Below are 22,808 nucleotides of genomic sequence, written 5' to 3' on the forward strand. Positions count from 1 at the left end.
ATCTTATGATATAGCAGAGGGACGAATGGTAGCTAAAAGTGTCATTTTGGGCTTGCCCCCCCCCCTCAAGTTATTGATTTATTTACATGGTTAAATTTTTTAGAACCGGTAATTATGACAAACCTTTTTATAATGGGGTTTTATGTATGAACCCGTGATCCTTCACTTCGATGTATAACCTTTAGATAGCAAACAAAAGACGAAACCATATGGGTCTAAACTATATAACGTTTTAATCACCAGTAGTAAAAAGCCTTTTTAGTCCCTAGGGAGTACAAGTCAACTGTTGTGAACAGTTGTAAATGCCGATTGTAAGCAATTGCATGGTTCGAAATTATTTATCGATTCATTTATTCGGTTAGAGGTTTCAGAAAGGTTTTATTGTAGCTTATTGTTGCGTTCTTATCAATTGTACGACATATCGATGATATAATGTACAGTAGGTCAATTGTAGTAGACGAAATGATTGAAAACCGAGCCCTTCTTTGTGGATTCTACGATGTTCATTCTGCTAAATTCTACTCGAAACTGACAATGACAACACCATTGAGTGACCAAAGGTAACACAAGGGAGTGGGTTACTACGAAAGGTAAGGGGATATATATACCCCTAGCAAATCCCCCTAATACCAATATGCCGAGCTGTTTGCATTCCTCATAGCACCGCAGACTATCCTGTTGCAACTATTTTCTAAAAACTTCATAGGAAAACAAAAGTCCCCTTTCTCCTAAATTAGTAATGTGATAAGTAGAAATGTCTAATGGTTATAATAATTATAGTTCAGGAAAAATATCTATACTAACTCAATACTGCATGTGGTGGTATACAAGTGTTTTGTCATTTTTTATGTGCAATAGTGCACTACTAATACAAGTTATTTAGGAGTATGGAAAACGACACTATTTACAATCAACTCAGTCAAGTAATGTGTAAGTAATTATGACCCTCGTCACTTCTGCATCATTGAACTAATCTAACTCCGCGGCGCTGGAAGCACGATTTAATCCGCGGCGCAAATGCTACTCGGCGCAACTGCTACTACACGCATGTAGGCCTATAGGTACCTCACTTCTATCATAAGCTCGGACCTATCTATGCCCGATATCCCGACCTAATCTATAAACACCTATTGTACACAGATACAGGGTTGTATGCACAATGATAAGAGGCTGGCCGTATCACCCCCCCCCTTGGCTTGGCGGGGGGCGCGCATAGCCGCGCCGATATCTTTGCTGCAGTCGTCGTGTGAGAGGCCGCTCGTGCGCTAGTGTTGATCGCTGCGTGTGTGTAGTGTTTGTGATAGTGTGCGTTTGTGGTAATTGATTTTGTGAATTAATTGTTTTAAAAGAGGGTGTTATAGTTTTGTATAGAGTTTGGGGTGTTTACAAGTTTTGGTATGCCTATTTGGAATTTAAGTGTTCAAGTAGATATTTTTGAAATTTAAATTAAACGATTATTAAATGTCAACACTAAATGATATTAGGACATAATTAAAACATTGACTTAGTGTTTTTGTTGTGTTTACCATCGCGTAGAATACGCGTAAATCAAAAGTAATCGGTTTCGAGTTTCATAAAACTTAAAAGTTTATCGGAATACAAGTTCTGTCCAGCTAATAGCCTTCTTGCCTTATTGTTTTCTTTTTTATCTTATTTCAAAGTTGTTCTCTTGATATATTTACCGGTACACCTTGATAAGAGTAAAGAAACCTTTTTATGTGAGTTATTCAATTTACTAAGGTAATAACACAAAATAAAACTTAATGCTCATAGCACTGTATAGTCCCTCACAGTTCCCATAGAAAATCTATTCTAATCGATCAAATCAAAAAGGTAGCCTACATTGAGCAACAAATTTCTAAATTGAAACCAAAATTTAACTGTTCATTTTCAAATCGACTTTACTTCAATTAGAAATCTTGTAGAATATTGTTAAGCCCCAATGGACAATCAATTCCGTTGTGTGTTATTACATTATTTTACAAACACTTGCAGTTCAACACTCAAAGAGCATACATATATTGAAACTAAACATTTACTTTTTAACATTATATTGAGCTTTTCAAAGCGTACATTTGTTAACATAAATTATTCTCTCTAAGCTATCCAGGCTTGTTAAGTTACATTTACCAGAAGGGTTTTGTCGTAATCATATAATACCAACGGACCAAAAGTATGCCATTATGAAGCAAGCTTTAACCAATTATGAAACTAAACTAGCGTTTTACAGAAACATAACCTAGTTACCAGACTTGGTAATTCATCCCAATTACCCCGGGTTGCTGGTAATTGAATATCATAATGTAAATTGGCGTCAAGTTGACGTTAATAGATTATAAACATAAATTATTCAGTTAATTTACTGATGATGGTAATCGTTAATGTTTTTAATGGCAAGTAACCGTTAAAACTGTGATGATAGTTATGAATTTGATGTAGTACGATTCATTATACCTATAAATGCACTCTGATAATTATAAATGAATTAAATCATTGAACATTGATTACAGCTTTAACCCATGGATTAATTAATACGAGAGGTCGTCCAGTGGTCGAAACTCGACCAAAAATATGTAATGTACTCACTTATCTATTTTCACCCCACACTGTAAATAAAACATGTGATTGGAGTTTCCTCCATTTGTTTTGATTTTCTGTTTATATTTCGTTGTTATTTCGTAACCAGCATAGCAACGCATAAGATCCATGTTAATTTTTTCAAATTTTTAAACTCATTTTTTGTGCTTATCTTTGAGCCTATTTAAATTTATAAAGGGATTCTGCACACCTACAGGAAAATAGCTTTCCAACGGTATGCGTAGATTTTCCCTACGATTCACACGAGCTGAGAAAAAAGGTTTTAAAGAAACATGCTTGCCTATTAATAATAGATAGATTCATAACACACGCTTACCATAACAAAAGGTATTTCCAAAATCGTTTAAGCAGTTAGGTATTGTCAAATAAATCATTCTGTAATTGTATGTATTCCACAAAATGTTTCCTGAACAAATTCAATACTTAAATATAAGGTACAAACATGCCTAACTGTTTGTCAGTTTGTACGTGTTTTAACGAAATTAACAACCTTTTGAAAACATACCGGTATATTACTATTAAGTTTTAGTCGTGTAACCTTTTATCGGAAAAGATGGTATATAAAATATGGTAAATCTGGGGATTATTAAATCTGTCTTCGAGACACCCCTTAGTGAAAAGTCGTGCGAAAAGAGACTATCATATAACAAATTCAATACAAACAGTTTTACCATAGATAGATTAAGCATGGTTTTACGCTGCGTATACAACTATTTTATTTCGAGCTTAACTAACAGTTCAAGCGAGAGTTTTATTCATTGTCAGCTACAGTATTTTATTGACTTAAGGATGCTAAAATGTACATCATATTTGTGTAGACCATTTCTAACCAATTCACTCATAGAGAACATAATTGAATTAATTTTGCATAAATTGTGCTACTAACTATTGAAATCAGAATTCATTGCCCTACTGGATATTGCTAAGAATTTGCTAAGAATCTTAATTAACTATTGAAAGTTTATATTCATATTGGACTAGGTGGACTAAATTTCACAAAATTATTTTACAGCTACAGTTATACAATTTTCAGGTTTTATTCTAAAACTAACCTCTACTTAACACGGGAATTGAATTTCGCAGAAGTGTGAAGAGTATATGTGAAATGTTTCACCAACACTCTACAGTGGATAGGCTAGTGACTGTCACTTCATTGTATTGTTATCACTACTAGACTACGGTATATCACTATCACTATGACAGTCTGTCACTGTAGTGATGTGTATTGCTAGTGACGGCGGTTATGTGATGGACGGGTTGTGTTGTCAGCGAAAAGTACGGATATAATCGGGCATTGGCATTCTCGAATCCGAATGTGTTCTTTTCACAATGGGTGTATTTTAAAATGAAATTTATTTTTGGAAAATTCCACTTAGATTAGTTACAATCTTTTGCTTTATAAATTTGTCCCATTTAAATTTGTGAAAGTTTTTTACTTGAATTAGAATTAAATTTTACTAACTAGACTAACGTCATAAAATTAGATAAATATTTTGTCGCTGTAGGCCTATGTAAAACACTGTTATTATTGAGAACATTATTCAGTTTAGATTACATAAAGTTTGTAATTCGACATCTTTTCAGATGTTGAATTCGTAGATTTTGCATTAGGCCTAAAATAATATGAGGATGTAATTTTCCTTAATTCGTAAATAATAATTACTCTATGTACTTTTTATCAACAAATAATATTCAAACGGTAATTAATTATGAATATTTTCTGAAACAATTCATACGACCACACAATAGTTATTTGTGTAGCTAGTGGTGAAAGTGGCACTTTGCTGCACACGAGAGCAATGTTTAAGCACGAGCCGCAGGCGAGTGGGGAATGATCTCGAGTGCAGCAAAGGCCTTTTTCACTCGTGTTACACATTATATTTTTCCTACAGACACTATAAAGTATATAAATAATTAGTCTTTCAAACACTATACAACACGTTTTTAGGTTCAGCTGGCAACACAAATAGGTGCCCTAGAGAAAGTAGTACGCGTGGTCCGTATCACTCCGCTATTTTTCCTAGGCAAGAAATGTGCTCCGCGTTTTAAGAATATAATATAGTTCCGTATGTTTTTGTAATTTGAAGTGGTTTCCGCGCCTAAAAAAACGCTTTAAATGTATTTTCTTGTTTATTAAGATCGTAGGAATGTTTTAAAAACGTTTAAAAGAAAAGTCCAGAAAGTTCAGAAATACCGAAACTATAAACACGAAGTGACAGGTTAAATCGTAGTTATAATAGTCAATCAGCTGCTCATAGTATTATTATCTTTAAGTGTTGCCAACCTATTTCCAAGCGTACACGGATTACGTGCATAATAGAACCACGCTGTTTTGTGTTGTTTCGTTGGAATCCTGATGTGCGGCAAAGTATAAACCGTACGGCAAAGTATGAACCGTACGGCAAAGTATAAATATGCAGCAATTAGCAGCTTTCTGTACTATAAACAGTACAAGGAAGCCAACTTTGTCGGGTGACTGTAGGAAAAAGCTTATACAATATGTTTATTTTTGGTTTAGATTGTCATAGTGGAAACAGTTTCTAAACGATTAAATTAATCATATGACTTTTCATAAAAGGGTATCTCCAACAAAAAGACACCTTCGTTTGTTAAAAAATGTTTATACATTTATATGGTTCTACATCTAGAGGTCGGATCTGAACCACTAGACGGCATTATCTCACATCTAACGGTAATCACATTAGTGTAAGCTGGATTCGAACCCAAGGCTCTAAAGGGAGTGAGCTGGTCTAGCGGTAGAGCGCAGAACTTCAGTCCCCGAGGTCCTGGGTTCAAATCCCGCCAATAACTTATATATGATGATGCCACGACCTTCTAGGACTACACTGAAGTAATGTTTAAAACAACAGTCCCGGGCTAGGTCCTAGGATGTAAAGAGGGAATAAAACAATCAGACGTAAATCTCTTCCTGTTTGATACCCTTAGCATTTTACATCCCAATGCTGAAACATTGTGGAACCAGCGTTCGTTTATGAGTTATAATCTGGCAATGACAATATAGAAGCGTGCGGCTTTATAACCTCTTATCTACGTCATATGAAAGGTGTAACATTAGATAGTGACGGTAGCTCGCGGCCGCTCCCACAGATAGCAATGAGAGGGCGGTGTGGTCCGTAAACGCCAATTTACATGTAAAACATCCCAGTCTGGACCGGACTGGAGTGAGAAGGTGGGGCACATTCTTGTGAACAAATGAGAAGATGGCGTTGTCATTTCAGGGATTCAAATTTTATTGTGGTCTACGGTATGAACATTTGAACAAATGCCATCGGATATACAATTACGATTCGGTAAATAGGTCGATGTTTGTCGTATGGCTAATCAATTATGACTGATTTCAACATAGCCTACACATATCAGCACTCAATATTAGCTGCTAACAGATTTTAGAACTCCCAAAATTACAAATAAAAAGCAATTTAAAACATCTTAAAACTACTACAGTACCTATACAGCAAACCAAAATACATTTCCAATACTTTATCTCTATTTAAAAATATAAATAAATGACCTCAGTGGAACATTTCCTCTAATCACAATTCCCAATTGTTTAGAATTGGGGCCACAATATGTTTATTTTATTGTGATAACCCCGTAATAAAAAAGTTCATAAATTCTACAAAAAATAATACAATACCTTAATCTGAACACATTTTCATATTACTCACAAACATCGTAATTACAGCCTTATATGTTTTATTTCAAAAATTTCAAAATGAGGTGTCATTGCTAAAAATTATTGTAAGGAAATCCCCTGAATCTAGGCCTACACTCATACAATATAAATGTTGTTTTCTCTCACTGGTCAGTTTTACTTCAGCATCATAACATAGCCACATTACCTGGCTAATTTGATCAATCTAAATCATCTGTTTAATGTTTATGTTTACTTTTTGTAATTTGTTATGATTAAGTTCAGTTTTTGTTCTTAAATTTTAAAATGTTGCTGTTAGTTTAGTTAAAAAGTAAAATTATGCTTTATACCTTAAGTGAAAATAATATTTTTAGCAAATCTTAATCCCCCTCAATAAACTCTAGCGCAAATTTCACAATCGTCACTAACATTCTATTGTGTAATTCTCAAGAATTACAAGGCGCGGAAGGTGGTTTACTCGAAGAATTCAGTGAACAGTGAGAGTGGAATACAAAACAGCTGTGTACGGTAGCTCGACAATGACCTTGAGCAGCCTTGAAGGTCACTCGGTCTGCAGAGGTGGCTAGTGATAGTGATAGTGAGGTCATCGTTTGTGATAGTGACGTAGCAAGAGTCAGCCATGGGAAAGAGCAGCAGCAAACTCAAAAAGAAGGATCGGACTCAAAGTAAGTAGGAATGTTTGTAAAGATTTTGCATTTGTGATTTTATCTACTTTTAAGAAAGATTCGAAGAAAATAGTGTCACTCGCTATTTTGTGGCTGTGCTTGCCTTCAAAACTGAAGATCAAACCAGCAGATCTTAAGCATGATCTGATACTATCAACATCCTGATACTATTTGCCATCAGGCAAAGTATCAATTAATGACGCTACCTATCAGATAAGGATGGCATTAAATTGTTAAATGACCGTGGTTTGGAGGGGTAAGGGGACTAACAACGTTAAATTTTCCAATTTGGTGTTGACAGTTCATATTTAGAAAATAAAATCTGGTTGGTAATATAAAAATATATATATAAAAGAGACAGGTTTCTCAAAACTCGCATCTACGTATTTTATACGAATTGGGCAATGCATTTACTACTTTTAGCAAATCAAATTAGTTATATTTACAAACCTTACAACAATTACAAGGAAGATACACAGTAGTATTTATATTGCACAGTCTTTCTGTTGATAATTACAGTTTTAAAGCATTCGAATTCTTTAATAAGGATCCTGGTTCAATGAAAATAATATCTACGAGTAAAATGCCTAAAAATAACTCTTTAAAATCGAAATTTTAATGACTTAGGTCCCTTAAGCACCTAACTTCTTTTTATAGAATTAATGAAAAGATTTCAGTTCCTAAACTATTTTCACTAAATCAGTTCCTTAAATTTAAATCCCAGGATGGTCATGCGTTTTAATAAAAATATATTTATATGGAAGCTACGTCAGGATACAAGCTCAGAAGAAAGTAAGGTAGACCTGAAACTTGTACTCATCATATATAAACCTAGGTATAACCTTTTATTTGGTGCGGTGGGGTTCTAAATCATTATGACAGCCAATTCCTTTAGTGCATGAATGGCCTCTGGAACTTAAGTTCCACATAAGAACACTAGACCAATCTCATCTAAAGGATGTAAAATGGTTTTAAAACACCACATACTACTGCTAGCTTTCTTTAGAATTAACTAACAGTATCAAAAGCACGAGAAAACAAATTATCAGAGTTTCCAAATAAAGGTAATGAAGTCCAAAATGCAGCCAAAGATTAGGTGAGGTGGAGTCCAAATCGTTATGAGGCGTTTTGACAGCCAATTACTTTAGTGTACGAGTGTCCTTTGGAACCAAGTTCCACATTTTAAACACGAGACCAATATGGTCTATAAGATGTAAAATAGCTTAAACATACCACAAACTATTCCTTACTTCCTTTGTATATATCTCACAGTACGTACAATCAAATGATCTGAGCTCCAAAAGGTAATGTCCAAAAGATGTTGTCAAAGATTTTGCAACGTCCTGGAAACGTGCCTTTCACCTCCTGGCTGTGGGCGTTGCAGGATGGTATCTGGATCTGTAGGGGTCCAAGAAGAGTAGGAGGCCAGGGTTGGGCTTCTGCCGTCATTAAACCAAACAAGACTTCATTTCCAGCCTCTGGACCATCAAGTCCGCCCACTGGCACAGTTAGCAGATCAACTAGTTTCAGTTCCTGCAAATCGGCGCAATTGTCTTAACTTAATGGGCTTTGAACGATTTAAAGTTTTGATGACAGATTTGTAGTACGGATTGAATAGATATTTTTTACTTACGTTTATAATGTTTTTTCTTGGAGAATTTCATAATATAGTGTGAGGAAAGCTGAAGTTCCGTTTCTGCAAATTGGTGCAATTGTTTTAATGGGATTTGAACGATTCTGTGTTTTTTGATGTCGGATTTGTAGTGTACTGGTTGAATAGCGGTTTTCAATTACGTGCGAATATTTTGTCATAGAGCAAAAGTGAAATTTAATCGCAATTTGCCTTGGATTTAGTTTTGTAAACGGTAAATTTTTACACACGTAATAGGAAGAAACAGTAGTAAGTGTAATATTACGTATTTTACATTATACTCCTACGATCATGCCAAGTATTAAACATATGTCCCAGCAGGTTTGTAAACTTTATGGATATGTGGGCCTAATCTATATTAAAAGAATTTGTTGGATTTTTGTGTGGAGCAAATTGACCCCTAAATATTTATTTTTTATAGACATATTGGGTATCAATTTAAAGCTCTTATCCTCAAAATTAAAAGAAGAAATGACTTACGTTAGATATTGTGTTGTGAGATGATTTTTTGTCTTCATAATATGTTTTATTGATGTTTTACGTAATTCAAGTAAAATATTGTAATGTTACCTGCGTAAATTGTAAGTGAATGAGAAAATGACTTGCGTTAGATTTTGTGTTTTCATTGTATGTTTCATTTGTATTTGTAATTTTTCTAAGATGCCTCCGATAGATCGCGCACGCAATGAAAATAATAGGGCTCGCAATGCAAATATAATAGGGTTATGATGAGACATAGCCGTTTTTATCAAATATATAGCAAACATATCACGGATTTTGAAGTCACTTATTCTGAATTAAAAGATTATTACGCTCCGGTTTTTTTTAGAGGGACTGTTAAATTTTAAAACATTTTCATCAGAATAAAAACTAGTTAAGGATGATTAATTTCTTATCGTGTAAAACTTTTATTTAATGAGTAAATCTCAACACTAAAATCCATCATAAATTTGAGAAATAAGCGATTTTAATTCTGCACACTAAAATATCACCAAAATGAGACGCATATGAATCTTTATATTCAGATTTACGATAGGATGAGAAACCTACTACAGTATTGAGTGTCAAATAACATTTATAAGCTTCAGTTATAGAAAAGCAGAAATTGTTTTCAAGCAACCTTATATATTAAATTAAATTAACTTTATATTATTAAACTTAACTTAACTTTATGTTATTATTTAACTTTATCAAATTAACTTTTATAGTTCTTTTGGTTAATCAATCCAATCAAGACAAAACTAACCTAATGTAACCAGACACAAAATACTTTTATGTTTTCGATTAAACTTTATTTAATATTTAGTACTTCTTTATTTAATACTTTCGCTGATAATGTTGTGAGCGTTCTATACAATTCTTTTAAACACAATACACAATGTCTAATTAAATTAAAATAATTGATATTATTACCACGATAATATTCAAACGTATTAATAATTACTCATTAGATAAATCCTTAAAATATATACCTAAGTAATTAATAATAAATTTTAGACACTGGAAGCACTAACGATTGCACGTTCTTGTTCATTCATGGAGCAAGACACCGTCCACATCCAGTTTACATTAAGCATAGGTAAAGATCATTAATGCTATTGGCATAAACTCCAAATTTGATTCGCTTGGGTATGTTTTGCTCGTTAGTGCTTGGGTATAATGATGTTTGGGTTCAGTAAGACAGGAGTTCAGGTATGTGGGTGTGTTTGTTTGTTTGTTTCTTCCTCACCTGGTTTTCTCCCTTTCTTCACGGTTCATTCAACCTGTTCTATACAATTCATTACGTTGTTTGGTTTTCTAATTGACACACATCATTTGCCATCCCACCTGGGGAGCTCAACACTTTTACTTTCTTTTCTCATTTTGTTTTTAGTGTTTTTAGTGTTTTGTGTAGAATATTTAGTTTTTTTTTTAAGTGAATTTAGATAGAATTAGAGTGAGCCTATAGTGGTGGACACTTTTACTTTCTTCTTAGTTTATTCATAGTTTTTTACTGAGATTTTAAAAGTAAAATAAAGTTCAATAAAATATTATTTAGTTTGTATTATCGACTCGAACATAATTTAAGGCAACATAACCAACAATTATATCGTAATATATTATACATAGCTGAATAGCTAAGTGGTTATGGGGCTCACCTGACAGTTAAAGGGTTGTTGGTTCGATCCTGAGAAAACGCAATTGTTTGGTAACTGCTCTAATCTGGGCTTTCAATAATGTATATGGCTAAAGAAACTGCTAACAAAGAAAGGATAAGGCACACCTCTTCACTGTACAATGATGTTATATGAGTATTCAGATTAAAATACGGATTTTATGTGTGCGTTGCTTCTTTCAGTAACGATATACATATAATACCATAGTCTAACCAAGGGAGTATGTTTTATCTATGACTAGCTGTAACCCGCGGGCTTTGCCCCGTTTAACTTCTTAATTTTCAAGATTATCTCGTTCGCATGGCTCAATCACGTCCTGGTTGAAGTTTGTTCGCTACGCTCACTCACCTTTAGGTTGGAGCTCGTTCGCTACGCTCACTCACCTTTTGTTTGCAAATTAGCTGTTGTCATAAATGTAAAAGAAATAATAGTGCTGCACCCTGTTGGTAATCATTGTAACTTTAATGCTATTGAACATCATAGAACAGAACCAACTTGTTTAATTGAAACAGCTGTTAAGATTCAATAATTCCATTTCTCATAAGGTTAACATGGGAAACTCCAGAGCCACTGGGGCGGAGCCCGAAAGGATTTTTGAAATAAGAATATGCCTATATGTTAATCGGGAATGTGAGCTATCATCATGCCAAATTTCAGCCCAATCCGACCAGTATTTTTCGAGTTTACTTTTCCCATACACACATACACACATACAGCAACCACCTCTTTTTTATAATAGTATAGATAGATAATACCACTGTCTTGTCTATGATAAAACCTACATAACAGCAAACATGCAGACTAATTGAATTTAGATATAGGTAGATATAAAACTTGAACGAATAGTGATTTTTGCCTCTGGAGACATCAAAATAAAATTAGGCCTAGTAAATCGGTACCGAGTCTATGTCTTTCCGTGCCACCCGCGGTAATAGCCCTATATGGACATTTGCTAAACCGATAAAAACATCTGTACTATAGTACGTGCTCGTGGTAATCAAGGCTTTATCGTAGTGAGTATGGGTCATGAAATAAGTGTGGATCTGTTGAGCCTCGTAAAGGTTGAAAATGAATTCGACTCAAGCTCAATCCTACTCGAACCAAATCAAGATGAAGTAATACGGGCACAATCCTTGAAGTAGGGTAGATTTCAAAATCAAATCAAGTATAAACCCTACCTTGCCAATTATTCACCCTATTCTTGCCTAATCTATTTGATAGATTTGATCGATTTTTGAATAATTCCGCGATTTTTATTTGCTTTAAAAAAGTTACTTGGTGTAGTGCGTGCCTCTAAACAGATCCCTGTATTTTTATTCAGCTGTAATTTCTCTTGAAACTGAAACACACGATCCAAGCCTGAAACAAGAACGCGTTTTCATATCTTCAACACATTTGCATACAGACTCTTTCATCTGGGTGGAAAATTATTCATAAGACATCTCCGGGGGGTGAATGAAGGAACTTTGTTACACCCTTAGCGAAACGATTTCCTCCCTAACGCCTGAGGGCTTCAGTCACAGGATGTTCTTACTTCTCATAACCTTTTAGCAAGATGAATGTGAAATGTGCACCTAGAAAGAAATAATAATGTGCATAAATGTATTTTTACTAAGCTTTTTGGAGGCTTTGTTGTTAGGCTGTTTAGAGGGTGTTGTTTTCGTCATTTAGATAAACAGTAGAATTATTTTTGATTCTGGATTGTAATTTAAATATGTGTTGTTATTTCTTTACGGTTTGATTAATAACTAGGTCTGAAGTACCATAATCAAATTACCATCCAAATTATTTATAAAGAAATTAAATGAACTGGTCATATATGTTCAAATGAGCATTCAGAGGGGTCATATAGGGAGGGGCCGTAAACTTATGCGTTTTCTCGTACGTCTAAAAACTGTACTGGAGAAAACACTGTTTCATGATTGTTTTAAGTCTTTCTACAACGTTTTTCTTTACTTTATCCTACCACAATATACATGGTAAGACATAAACATGCTCCAACTCAAATACCTCTATTGTTTGACTCGTGCCTCTTTTGTCGTACGACATAACTTTAATATTATGACGAAGGCCTAGAGACTCGGTGAATGTGGTACTTGAGGCGGGAAGAAGAAATCAGCCAATATGCTCCACTCTGGCATTATCTCTACCAATCAGCATTCTATTATCCTCCAGCATCCGCGAGAGTATCCTCCTAATTGACAAGAACTTGAGCAACACGGAACTGAACGCGTTACACGATCCAGTCATCCGAAAGACATAACTTCAAAGCCATAACTCCTATAGACATAAATCCTGTAGGCATAACTCTTATAGACCAAACTCTTGTAGACATAGCTCCTATAGACATAACTCCGAAAAACAAAACTCCGAAAGGCATAGCCCCGATAGATATTGCTCCGATAGACATAGCTCTGAGCAATGTAGCTCTGAAATACATAGATCTCCGACTCTAAAGGTCACCTAAAAAAGGTTTTAAATAGACATACCTCCGAAAAGAATTGCTCCAAGAATTCCGAAAGATATGGCTCTGAAAAATATTGCTCCGAAAGACATGCATTAACTTAAAGGCATAGCTATGATAGGCATATCTCCGAGATGTACTGCTCCGAAACACATTTTTGGAATCAATGACTTTATGAGCAGCGTCTGGCTTCCTACATTCTTTCAGAGTAGTTCTTTAGAAACACTTTCTTTTCGGAACAGTGTCTTAGCCTTACATTTTATTCGGAGCAAAGTCACGCATCGCGTTCGACTAAAACCTTTAATTATGGTTGAAAGTTTTGCATCAAACATTACAATTTGTTTCGACATAAATTTACAAAATAGGTAAATTTGAATGGAGCGAGAAAGTAAGGCTATTTCTTATTTGTGATTTAAACTTCCTTGAGTTCCTTCGACGTAGGGGTGGAAAAGAATGTTTAGAATGGCCCCAGATAAGGGGGAAGTTAAGTTTTATTGGGGTGGTTCGTACCGGCCTTACCTAAGGGCAGAAAACAAATATTGAAAATGAGGGAATCTTTTAATCTCAGATTCTAAAAGCATCTTACGTAAATTAAAATACTTTACATAAAAACCCACCCAATTATTCTTAGTTATAGAAAGCGTCTTTAAACTCAATTTTATAGATCAGTAAACATTTATGCCATTATTGAAATTACTATAAGTGTTCATAAGTTTTAATTTTTAACTACAGCACATTCTAATCTAATTCGGTTTATAAATAAACCTTAATAAATCGTATGAAGATTAGATAGACAAAAAAACTAAGAGACTTCCACCTGGATAACGTTTTCTATTAATTGAGAGTTTAACATTGGAAAAGAAGGATGAAAATGTTTAGACTGAATAAATGTTAAATGATTTTTGTTTTCTTTGGGCGGCCAAATAAATTCCAGCAAGCCTTATATAAAATCATAAGAAAACGTTAAATTAAAAGGTATTGTTTTCTATGTATATAAGATACTTGTCTTGTTAATTAATTAATTCTAGGGTGATCATGAAAATAAAAACATTATAATGTATTAACTTATCAATTCCAATTCGGGGGGCCACCAGTTGACCGACAAGATACTTGGTCGTCTTGCCACTAGACCGTCTTTTTTAATTAAATAGATAAATACTGAAAACCAGTACGTCGACAAGTTATTTCATCGTCAGTCCAGTTGACCGGCCTGTAAATCTAAATTATTATATACGAGAAACCAACTTGTCGTCAATCCTCCCGACCGACTTACCACTTGCTCGTCTTTTAGGTGGGGATGTGTTGAGCGGCAGTGCCAGCGGCGCGCGCAACTGTGGAGGGCACTGCAGGCGTACCAACTTCTGTATCTTGTAGCGGCGGTTTTCATTCCGACGATTTTCAGCTATCACAATGCAGCGGACTAGCGAGGTTCTTATTACGTGTAATTGTTTGTTTCTCAATCGATATTTTGTTATACACAGTACAGTGAATATAAATAGGCCTATATTAGTTTACTTCAATGAAATAAATGTTTTATTTAGCTAAATAAATAAAAATACGCCGATTGAACAAATAAAATTGTTACAGACAACAGGAAGTCCTTAATATGATCAAAAAAGTGTTTATCTTTATTAAAAAATTACTGAAATTTGTAAACTTACTGCTGGCGACAAGGGTGGTGCCATACATAGGTTTATCAATAAATAAGATAAACATGGACAACCTTATGCAGCTATAAGTCAGGAAACATTTGTAGAAACATTAAAAAGCAATACCAATTTATGAAATATGATAAAATATTTACAGGAAATGTTGATTACTGTATATACATCGTGAGTATCTCCAGCAGTTACACACTGGTGATCTTTGAATTGACTCTTTTAAACTCATTGATTATCACTTTTTTCGTTTTGAAATAAATTCTGTATTACTTTAAAATTGCTCGAATTCGAGCAACATGTACACGAGTTTGAATATTAAATTAACTAACATATTTATGTAATAGGAGGGTCAAATATTGTTAACAGTGGTGAGGTAACTACCGTTACATTTATTCAATTGAGAGATAAATACAAATTGATAATACCGGTTATTTAAAGCTTTGTTGTCTATTTTTCCCTCTCTTAAAAAAATAAAATAAAGAATGAATTTAGACTTTTGGTGACATTAGTTTGTACTATTTCTCCTTAAATGACACTGCTGTCTTGGTAAGCAATAGTTATCTCGGTAAACTATTTATTTGCTGAAGTGCACAGTGTGCTACTTAGCCTGAGAAACATCTTTTGTTTTATGATTTTGTTGTAGGCCTATTGAAAACCTTGTCTAGAAGGAATTCCCATTGCCTGTGTTACCGGGGAGAAGTTTTTCTTAGTAAAGTCTGTAGACGTCTTCGGTTTTACACAGAAACATGTAATTATAATTGAAGAAGTACATGTTTTATCCTCTCACGTTGTTGCGTGGACAATACTATGGTGATTCAATTCTGTGTACTTCAATTGTCTAACTGGCCCTAACTGACGCATCCTTGTTTTTTTTTTACTAAATAATGTAGTCTTTACTTCCGTGGATCTTTGCGTTTTATTGTTTAACTGTCCTCAAGTAAATCTGTGTTCTGAGTAAGTACTTCAAATGCACGGCACTAGTGTATATTCAGATTTTCTAATGAACTATCATAGATAAAAGGAGTATAGACATGTATGTATGACAGAGTATGTCTACTCCTTTTATCTATGGTATTATTTCGAAGTTCATCTGGACGACCCTGCAAATCGTTTCTATTAAAAAAAATTGTATTTGGTTTATGTTTATGAACTTGTATGAGTGTTGTTAACTAAAGCTAAATTCACATCAAATTAATTAATTTAATTTATTTTAATAGTATTTCTAATTAATTTCAGTTTTAAGAACATATAGTAAATACATCCTTGTTGAAACGGCTGTACTATCCATGCAATTATTGTCAAACTATATGTTCAAAGATTCCTGGACGGCAATGTTATAATACTAGTTGGAGCAGAGGTACTGGATCTAGGGTTAATACAGTTTTGTGACGTGTAAGGTATATCACTGCAGAAGTAGTTAGCTCAAGAATTATGACGCGGATGACAAAGATTGGTAGCTTTTGCTATAATTATTAAAAAAACCAAGTACATAAAATCATTCACAGTTTTTTTTTTCACAGTCTATTGAATAGCCTGCAGTTAAGTTCACTCTAATGAAGAATATAGACGTGGCCAGAGTTCCAAACGATTTAAGCAACAACTGTTTACATGAACTATCCTATATGTAAGTTTTTTTTTATAGTGTGCAATGTACTTATTGAATTTTCATTAGTAATATATCATGGCTATATCGTTTATGTAAAAGTATCAAAAGATAGTAAAACGAAAACGAAACAATCAACCAAGACCAGTGACCGAAACAAGTGTCGAGCTGGCGGCGCCGCGCCTACCTCGGGATTCCCCGAGGGCAATAATTCATCTTTGAAGTACAGTAACACCGGTAACACTGACTCACTGGCCGACACGGATACCCGCCTACCACCCCCTTTGTGTCGTCACCCTATGACCACCGGTCGGTCGGCCACCCATCCAAGGAAACTCTAGACATCGGCGGCTCTTTGTCGTTCGTTGACCAGCGTATTTTCTAGAGTTGAATGTATACCCTCACTCACACCAGGGAATAAGTAAACTGTAGTAGTTTTCTTGTTTATGAAAATATTTGCATTAAATTAGAAAAAAATAATTTATTTATTTATAAAATGTTATTATTTTACAAAAAAAACACACTTTTACCCTCCCTGTTGCAGCAAACCTAAGTACTTGTTAAACTTATTCTATTTAAATATGGAATAACTGTGATATTTTCAAAAAGTCATTTTAGTGTAAATCCAATCAGGCAAATAGAAATTTGCTTAGTCTGCAGGTTTGTTGCGGTGGGGGTATATTTCGTCATAAACTCTTTTGCCACTTAAGAATCTTCAATAGTAAAGTGGCAACTAAAACGCGACTCCAGCGACCCAATTCTGGCGGCGCTCTAGAACTACCCGAAGGCCTTTTCCGGTATTACGCGTGCCGCATCACACAAGTAGTTTTCCCGCGCCCCTATTCAAACGCTTGTAGGCGAAGAAAAAGAAAGCGAGTTGACGACCTAGGTTTATAGGTTTATAGGTAGACCCAATCGACTTCGACAGCTGTTTTACTGTCTCTCTCCCTCTCTCTCTCTGTCTTTGGATGTGTAGGGTTGGCGAGGGTTGTAAAATTGCTGAAAGTGAAAGGGACGTGGCTGGCGCTACGTTCCTAGTTTTTGGCCTCTTGATGCTAACACTGGGTCGGCTACTCGAGATCAAACAACAGCGTGTGTTTAGTACAAAATTGGGTCCACAGTCACATCTATATATACTTATTTAATACGCAAGCAGGATTTTTGTGACAATTATTCCTCCGAAACTACTGAACCGATTGACATGTTTTTGGTGTCATTGGAAAGAGCGTAACGTGAAGTTGTGCAGGAAACTTTCTTTTTAGGTAAATAATTAGAGAGTGAGGCCCTGGGACCCTTTAAAGTTTCGTATTTCTCCATAAGATTAACACGGGAAACAAACATTGTTTTGAAACTCCAGCTGTTGTCAGGAATTAAATATTAATAATTAGTTGCTCCCCATGGAAGCATGAGAGTTCTGTAGAGTTTGTAGCCTACACCTTATTGTCTACAAATTGGCTAAATAACTTAGGTACAGTACATTATAAAAGCTGACAGACTTTTTATTTTGACTTAAATTGTAAGCTTACCATTTCCCGTCCATGGGCAGTTTGATAGTTAAAAAATAACCCTTTAAACTGGAATAGGACTGTTATGTAAATTGTGAGTATTTCCATTAGTTAATAATCTTTTAGTTGACTCTTTTAAAATCATCGGAAATTATGACTGTTATTAGTTTTTTAACAAGTCATTTGTTTATATGTAACTCCTGTACTTCTTTGCAATTGCTCGATTTCGAGCAACATGTACACTAGTTAAGCTATAATTTTATACAATAGCTAAGATATTCCACATCGTGTCGTAACACTTCGGCCCAAGTAACACTTCGGCCCAGTAACATTTCGGCCCGAAACCCTCAGATGTGGCCTACGGTCCAACTCTCTACCTGCCCACTAGTAACACTTCGTCCCAACAAAATATTTGACAGGTTAGGTTAGGTTAGGTTAGGTAAGATTCCACCGATTCTCCGTCATGTGAGGTCAGAGGATGCAAGGGGTGACGGTTGGGCGACATTCCACCAGAGGGTGGTTGCAAAGTATACAGGTCATGTACCTCTTACTACCTGAACTGCGTTCCTCTACCCTTGTCAATTTTTCGCCGGGCCGAAATGTTACTCCATTAGCTTATTTAATCATCTGTAAAAGCGAGTGGGACGAAGTGATACTGTTTTTCTAAGAAATTTGAGTTTGGCCGAAATGTTACTGGGCCGAAGTGCTACTACATCTTCCACATTCCAACCAAATATCTGGCCGAAAGTAGTTTTTGATTGCATTTTAATTGAATAATTTGTAACGAATCGAATTAAACCACGAATCGGACATACCATGATCCGTATGTCAAAATGTATGTTTTAATAGGTGAGGAATCCGATTATGGTATTTTTAAATGTATGGTTTAGGCTGTAGAGATAAAATTACGGTGAAAATCAAATATATAATTTAAACGATTTTTTGTGTTGAAATTCTAAAATAAAATTCTTAACTCCTACCCCAAAATATACCGATTCATATTGTTTATTACAACTATGATCGATGATGTAGCCATAAGGTCGATACAAATTCTTATATTTCGCGCGACGAATATGAAAATATATAGATTTTTATTAAGGAACGGATTGTACAAATATATTGATCCGTATGTCGAAATGTATGTTTTAGTAGGTGAGGAATACGATTTTGGTATTTTAAAAGTTTCGAAAATGTATGGTTTAAGCTGTAGAGAGAAAATTACGGAGAAAATCAAATATTGATTTTAAAAGATTTTTTGCGTTGAAATTCAAATATAAAATTCTTAACTCCTACCCCAAAATATGCCGATTCATAATGTTTATTACAACTATGATCGAAAATGTAGCCATAAGGTCGATACAAATTCTTATATTTCGCGCGACGATTATGACAATATATAGGTTTTTATTAAGGAACGGATTGTACAAATATATTGATCCGTATGTCAAAATGTATGTTTTAATAGGTGAGGAATCCGATTATGGTATTTTTAAACTTTCGAAAATGTATGGTTTAAGCTGTAGAGAGAAAATTACGGGGAAAATGAAATATTGATTTTAAAAGATTTTTTTGTGTTGAAATTCAAATATAAAACTCTTAACTCCTACCCCAAAATATGCCGATTCATAAAGTTTATTACAACTATGATCGATAATGTAGCCATAAGGTCAATACAAATTATTCTTATATTTCGCGCGACGATTATGAAAATATATAGGTTTTTATTAAGGAACGGATTGTACAAATATATTGATCCGTATGTCGAAATGTATGTTTTAGTAGGTGAGGAATACGATTTTGGTATTTTCAAAGTTTCGAAAATGTATGGTTTAAGCTGTAGAGAGAAAATTACGGAGAAAATCAAATATTGATTTTAAAAGATTTTTTGCGTTGAAATTCAAATATAAAATTCTTAACTCCTACCCCAAAATATGCCGATTCATAATGTTTATTACAACTAACTATGATCGAAATTTAAACTGTGTCTATTTAAACTGTGCGTGACACAATGATGATAATATCTTACTTTTGTCTTTTTTGGCTAAGCCACTACGGATGATTATTGTCATGATTGTAATACTCTGTTTATTTCTTATGTACTGTACTGTAAAATATTTATGGCTGCTTCACCGCAGGTGAAGCCTTGGGTTGTATTTACTATGCCATTAGATAAGCTAATACGATAAAAATCAATGGCAGCGTTATTAAGAAATGTAAGCATTTCAAGTTGATCGAATAGTGGAACTAATTATGTGGAATGTTTGCTGAATAGCATTAGACACTGTGACGTTTGACTTATTTCCAAAGTCAACGAACACTGATAACCAGTGCAAATTTTAATCCAATATACCATGTGGTCCTATTGTGGTTTAATGTCAAATGCTCTTTCATTTTCAAGATGAGCTCGCTCGCATCAATCAAACACGTCCTGGTTGATGTTCGTTTACTACGCTCAATCCGGATATTGTGGCTACACAAATACCAATAAAAATAATCAATTATAATCAGCTATTCGCTTAGTTAATTTTGAAATATTTAAATTGTTCAGATCAGACAAATTGACAACAAAAATTGCGTTGTAAAAAGTCACTATGAGATATTGCTGATGAAGGTATGCGAAGGGGTGGCAAGGTCATCCAACGCGGCTTCTCTTTCATCTACGCAGTTCTAGGCTTCTCTGGACTTCCCCAATACTTTCGTTCTCACGCCGATGAAGGACAGGTCAGGTTGATTGGAAATGGAAAGAAGTTGTAAAAGGTGCTTGTCATATTTATGATAGTCTCTATTCATTTAGGGCTTATAAGGGTGTTGTTAAGTTAGGGAAAGCAGACGCGGTGGCGTTCTTTTGCAGATTTTGACCGCCCTAGTGGCGAGTCCTGCACCCGTGGACTTTCCCCAAGGCTTCGGTTCTCACAGTGATGTACGTCCAGAGAATTGTAAATTAAAACTGATTTATATAAGTTCCTCGTTATTTTTACGATAGTACCTTACCTATTCGGTGAAGGTTTTTAGGGGTGTTCTTAAGTAAGAGAATAGGAATGACAGACACGGTGGCGTTCTTTAGAAGTGGTAGGTCCCGCTCCCGTCAACTTAAATATTTGAAGGGTTTGGTATTTTTTTTGTTTGGAGCAAATATAAGCATTTGTCAATTATATAAGGCAAGGACTATACAGATCTTAGCATACACAGCATATACAGCATATACAGACATTATTTTCTTCCGCGTCCTCTTCCCATTGCGATTACTTATATAGTTAAGTCTTTTTTGTTTTACTTGCGATATCAGTAATGCTCCATATTTATTATGTTGCCAATTTATTGTTAATTTGTATTTTTCAAGTTTCTATGTTAGTTTTACCTGATATTCTCACAGCAATGGCCTTTTCGAACAGAAACAAGTAATATTGGCACGGGCTTGGAAATATGTTTCAAATCAGGCAAAAGTACTTGGAATCACACGATTAGCCGACATTTATGTTATAGAAAGGATTTCATGTGTTCTAAATAACAATCTCTCTAGACATCGCCAGAAGTTATTTTACCATCCATGCGATTCGGGCAACTTTGTCTAGCGATCCTTTAAGCTCGTGATACCCAACATCTGTTGACCGTTATTAAGTCACTGGTATCGCGGTTGGTTAGTAAGTATTCCTTTGGTTAGTAATACATCATAAAACCCACAATGCTCAATAGCATTCATATGAATGCCCTTTTCCTTTGTATTGTATTTTCATTTTGTAATTTGTTACTCTAGTATAGACTAGTTGTTTCCAGTTAATATTAACTATACAGTACCTATTTAAAAATCATTAAAAAAATTTAATTACCTTTTAACTTCTCAATACAAAAAAAGGAAGAATTATAAGCGCTTAACTTTTAACTAACCGTAAATAAAAATCTTAAGCTCAATACTGTTTTAATAAAGGTTTTAACAGAGTACGCTTAGAATACTGACTGACAGACCAGTTAAAATGTTTATCTTACTTTTAAAATGTTAAATAAGAAACTCTTCACATACCATGTCTTTTTGTAAACACTCTAACGTCTTCAGCCAAATGACCTTGGTTTCGTTGTTCTTTAACCATTATTTTTAGATCATCAAAAGCGCGGCATCTTGAAATTGTTACGTACAATTCCCCATGCTGTGAGCAGGGGATGCAGCTCTAGCAGATAAAGACCAACTTTTCGAGGACGAATTTTAGAGGAACACTCGTTTTCCAGCTGAACTTCAAGTAATAATTTCAAGACTTCATCATTCATAACTTTCGCCATTAATCTGGTTCTATTAACCAGTCCTTTTTTTGGATTTAATTTTCTTAGTAAAATTACCATTACACCTTTTTTAACATAACTTGCGAGGAGGTAAACCCTTATCGAGGAGGAAAATATGTCATTCTGAACAGTGTACAGACAAAACTCTAATTTTATTTGCAGATATTTTATATACAGCACCATTTGATTAACTGTATTTTTTCACTTCAATAACAGATTTCGTTTCTCATGACGCTTGATGAACGACTTATACACCTAATAACAACTTACTTAAATAGGCAATCCTAACGAACTACTGTTGCAGTAAACTTAACTGTTACACATGTTTGAAATTTACTACATCTTGCATAATTACAATACTTTGTGCCTGTTGGCTACTATGAATCGTTTGGATTAATTTAAGATATTAAACTTTTTTGATATAGGCCTACACAAGGTAAATTGACCTCCATGTTACCCAAAATTATACACAGGTCCTATATATATACTAGTGTACATGTTGCTCAAATTCAAGCAATTGCAAAGTATTACAGGGGTTATTTCAAAACCAATAACAG

General features: G+C 34.5%; 1 protein-coding gene across 2 annotated transcripts in view; it reads left to right on the plus strand.

Moving 5' to 3' along the window:
- LOC129001685 (breast cancer anti-estrogen resistance protein 3 homolog) overlaps positions 1-22,808 on the plus strand; it is a 243,564-nt gene that overhangs the window by 66,562 nt on the left and 154,194 nt on the right. Inside the window, exons 1-2 of one of the 2 annotated variants that reach the window (XM_054429077.1) lie at positions 1,298-1,316; positions 6,658-6,939. The exons of the other annotated variant lie outside the window; for it this stretch is intronic. Coding sequence (XP_054285052.1) covers positions 6,894-6,939 — 46 coding nt within the window. The 5' untranslated portion in view covers positions 1,298-1,316; positions 6,658-6,893. Of the gene's footprint in view, positions 1-1,297; positions 1,317-6,657; positions 6,940-22,808 lie in introns of those variants that run through there. 2 annotated transcript variants of the gene reach the window in all.

Source organism: Macrosteles quadrilineatus, unplaced genomic scaffold, assembly GCF_028750875.1.
Source record: "Macrosteles quadrilineatus isolate MER2022 unplaced genomic scaffold, UCM_ALF_1.0 Scaffold_8__2_contigs__length_117827958, whole genome shotgun sequence".
Taxonomy (NCBI): domain Eukaryota; kingdom Metazoa; phylum Arthropoda; class Insecta; order Hemiptera; family Cicadellidae; genus Macrosteles; species Macrosteles quadrilineatus.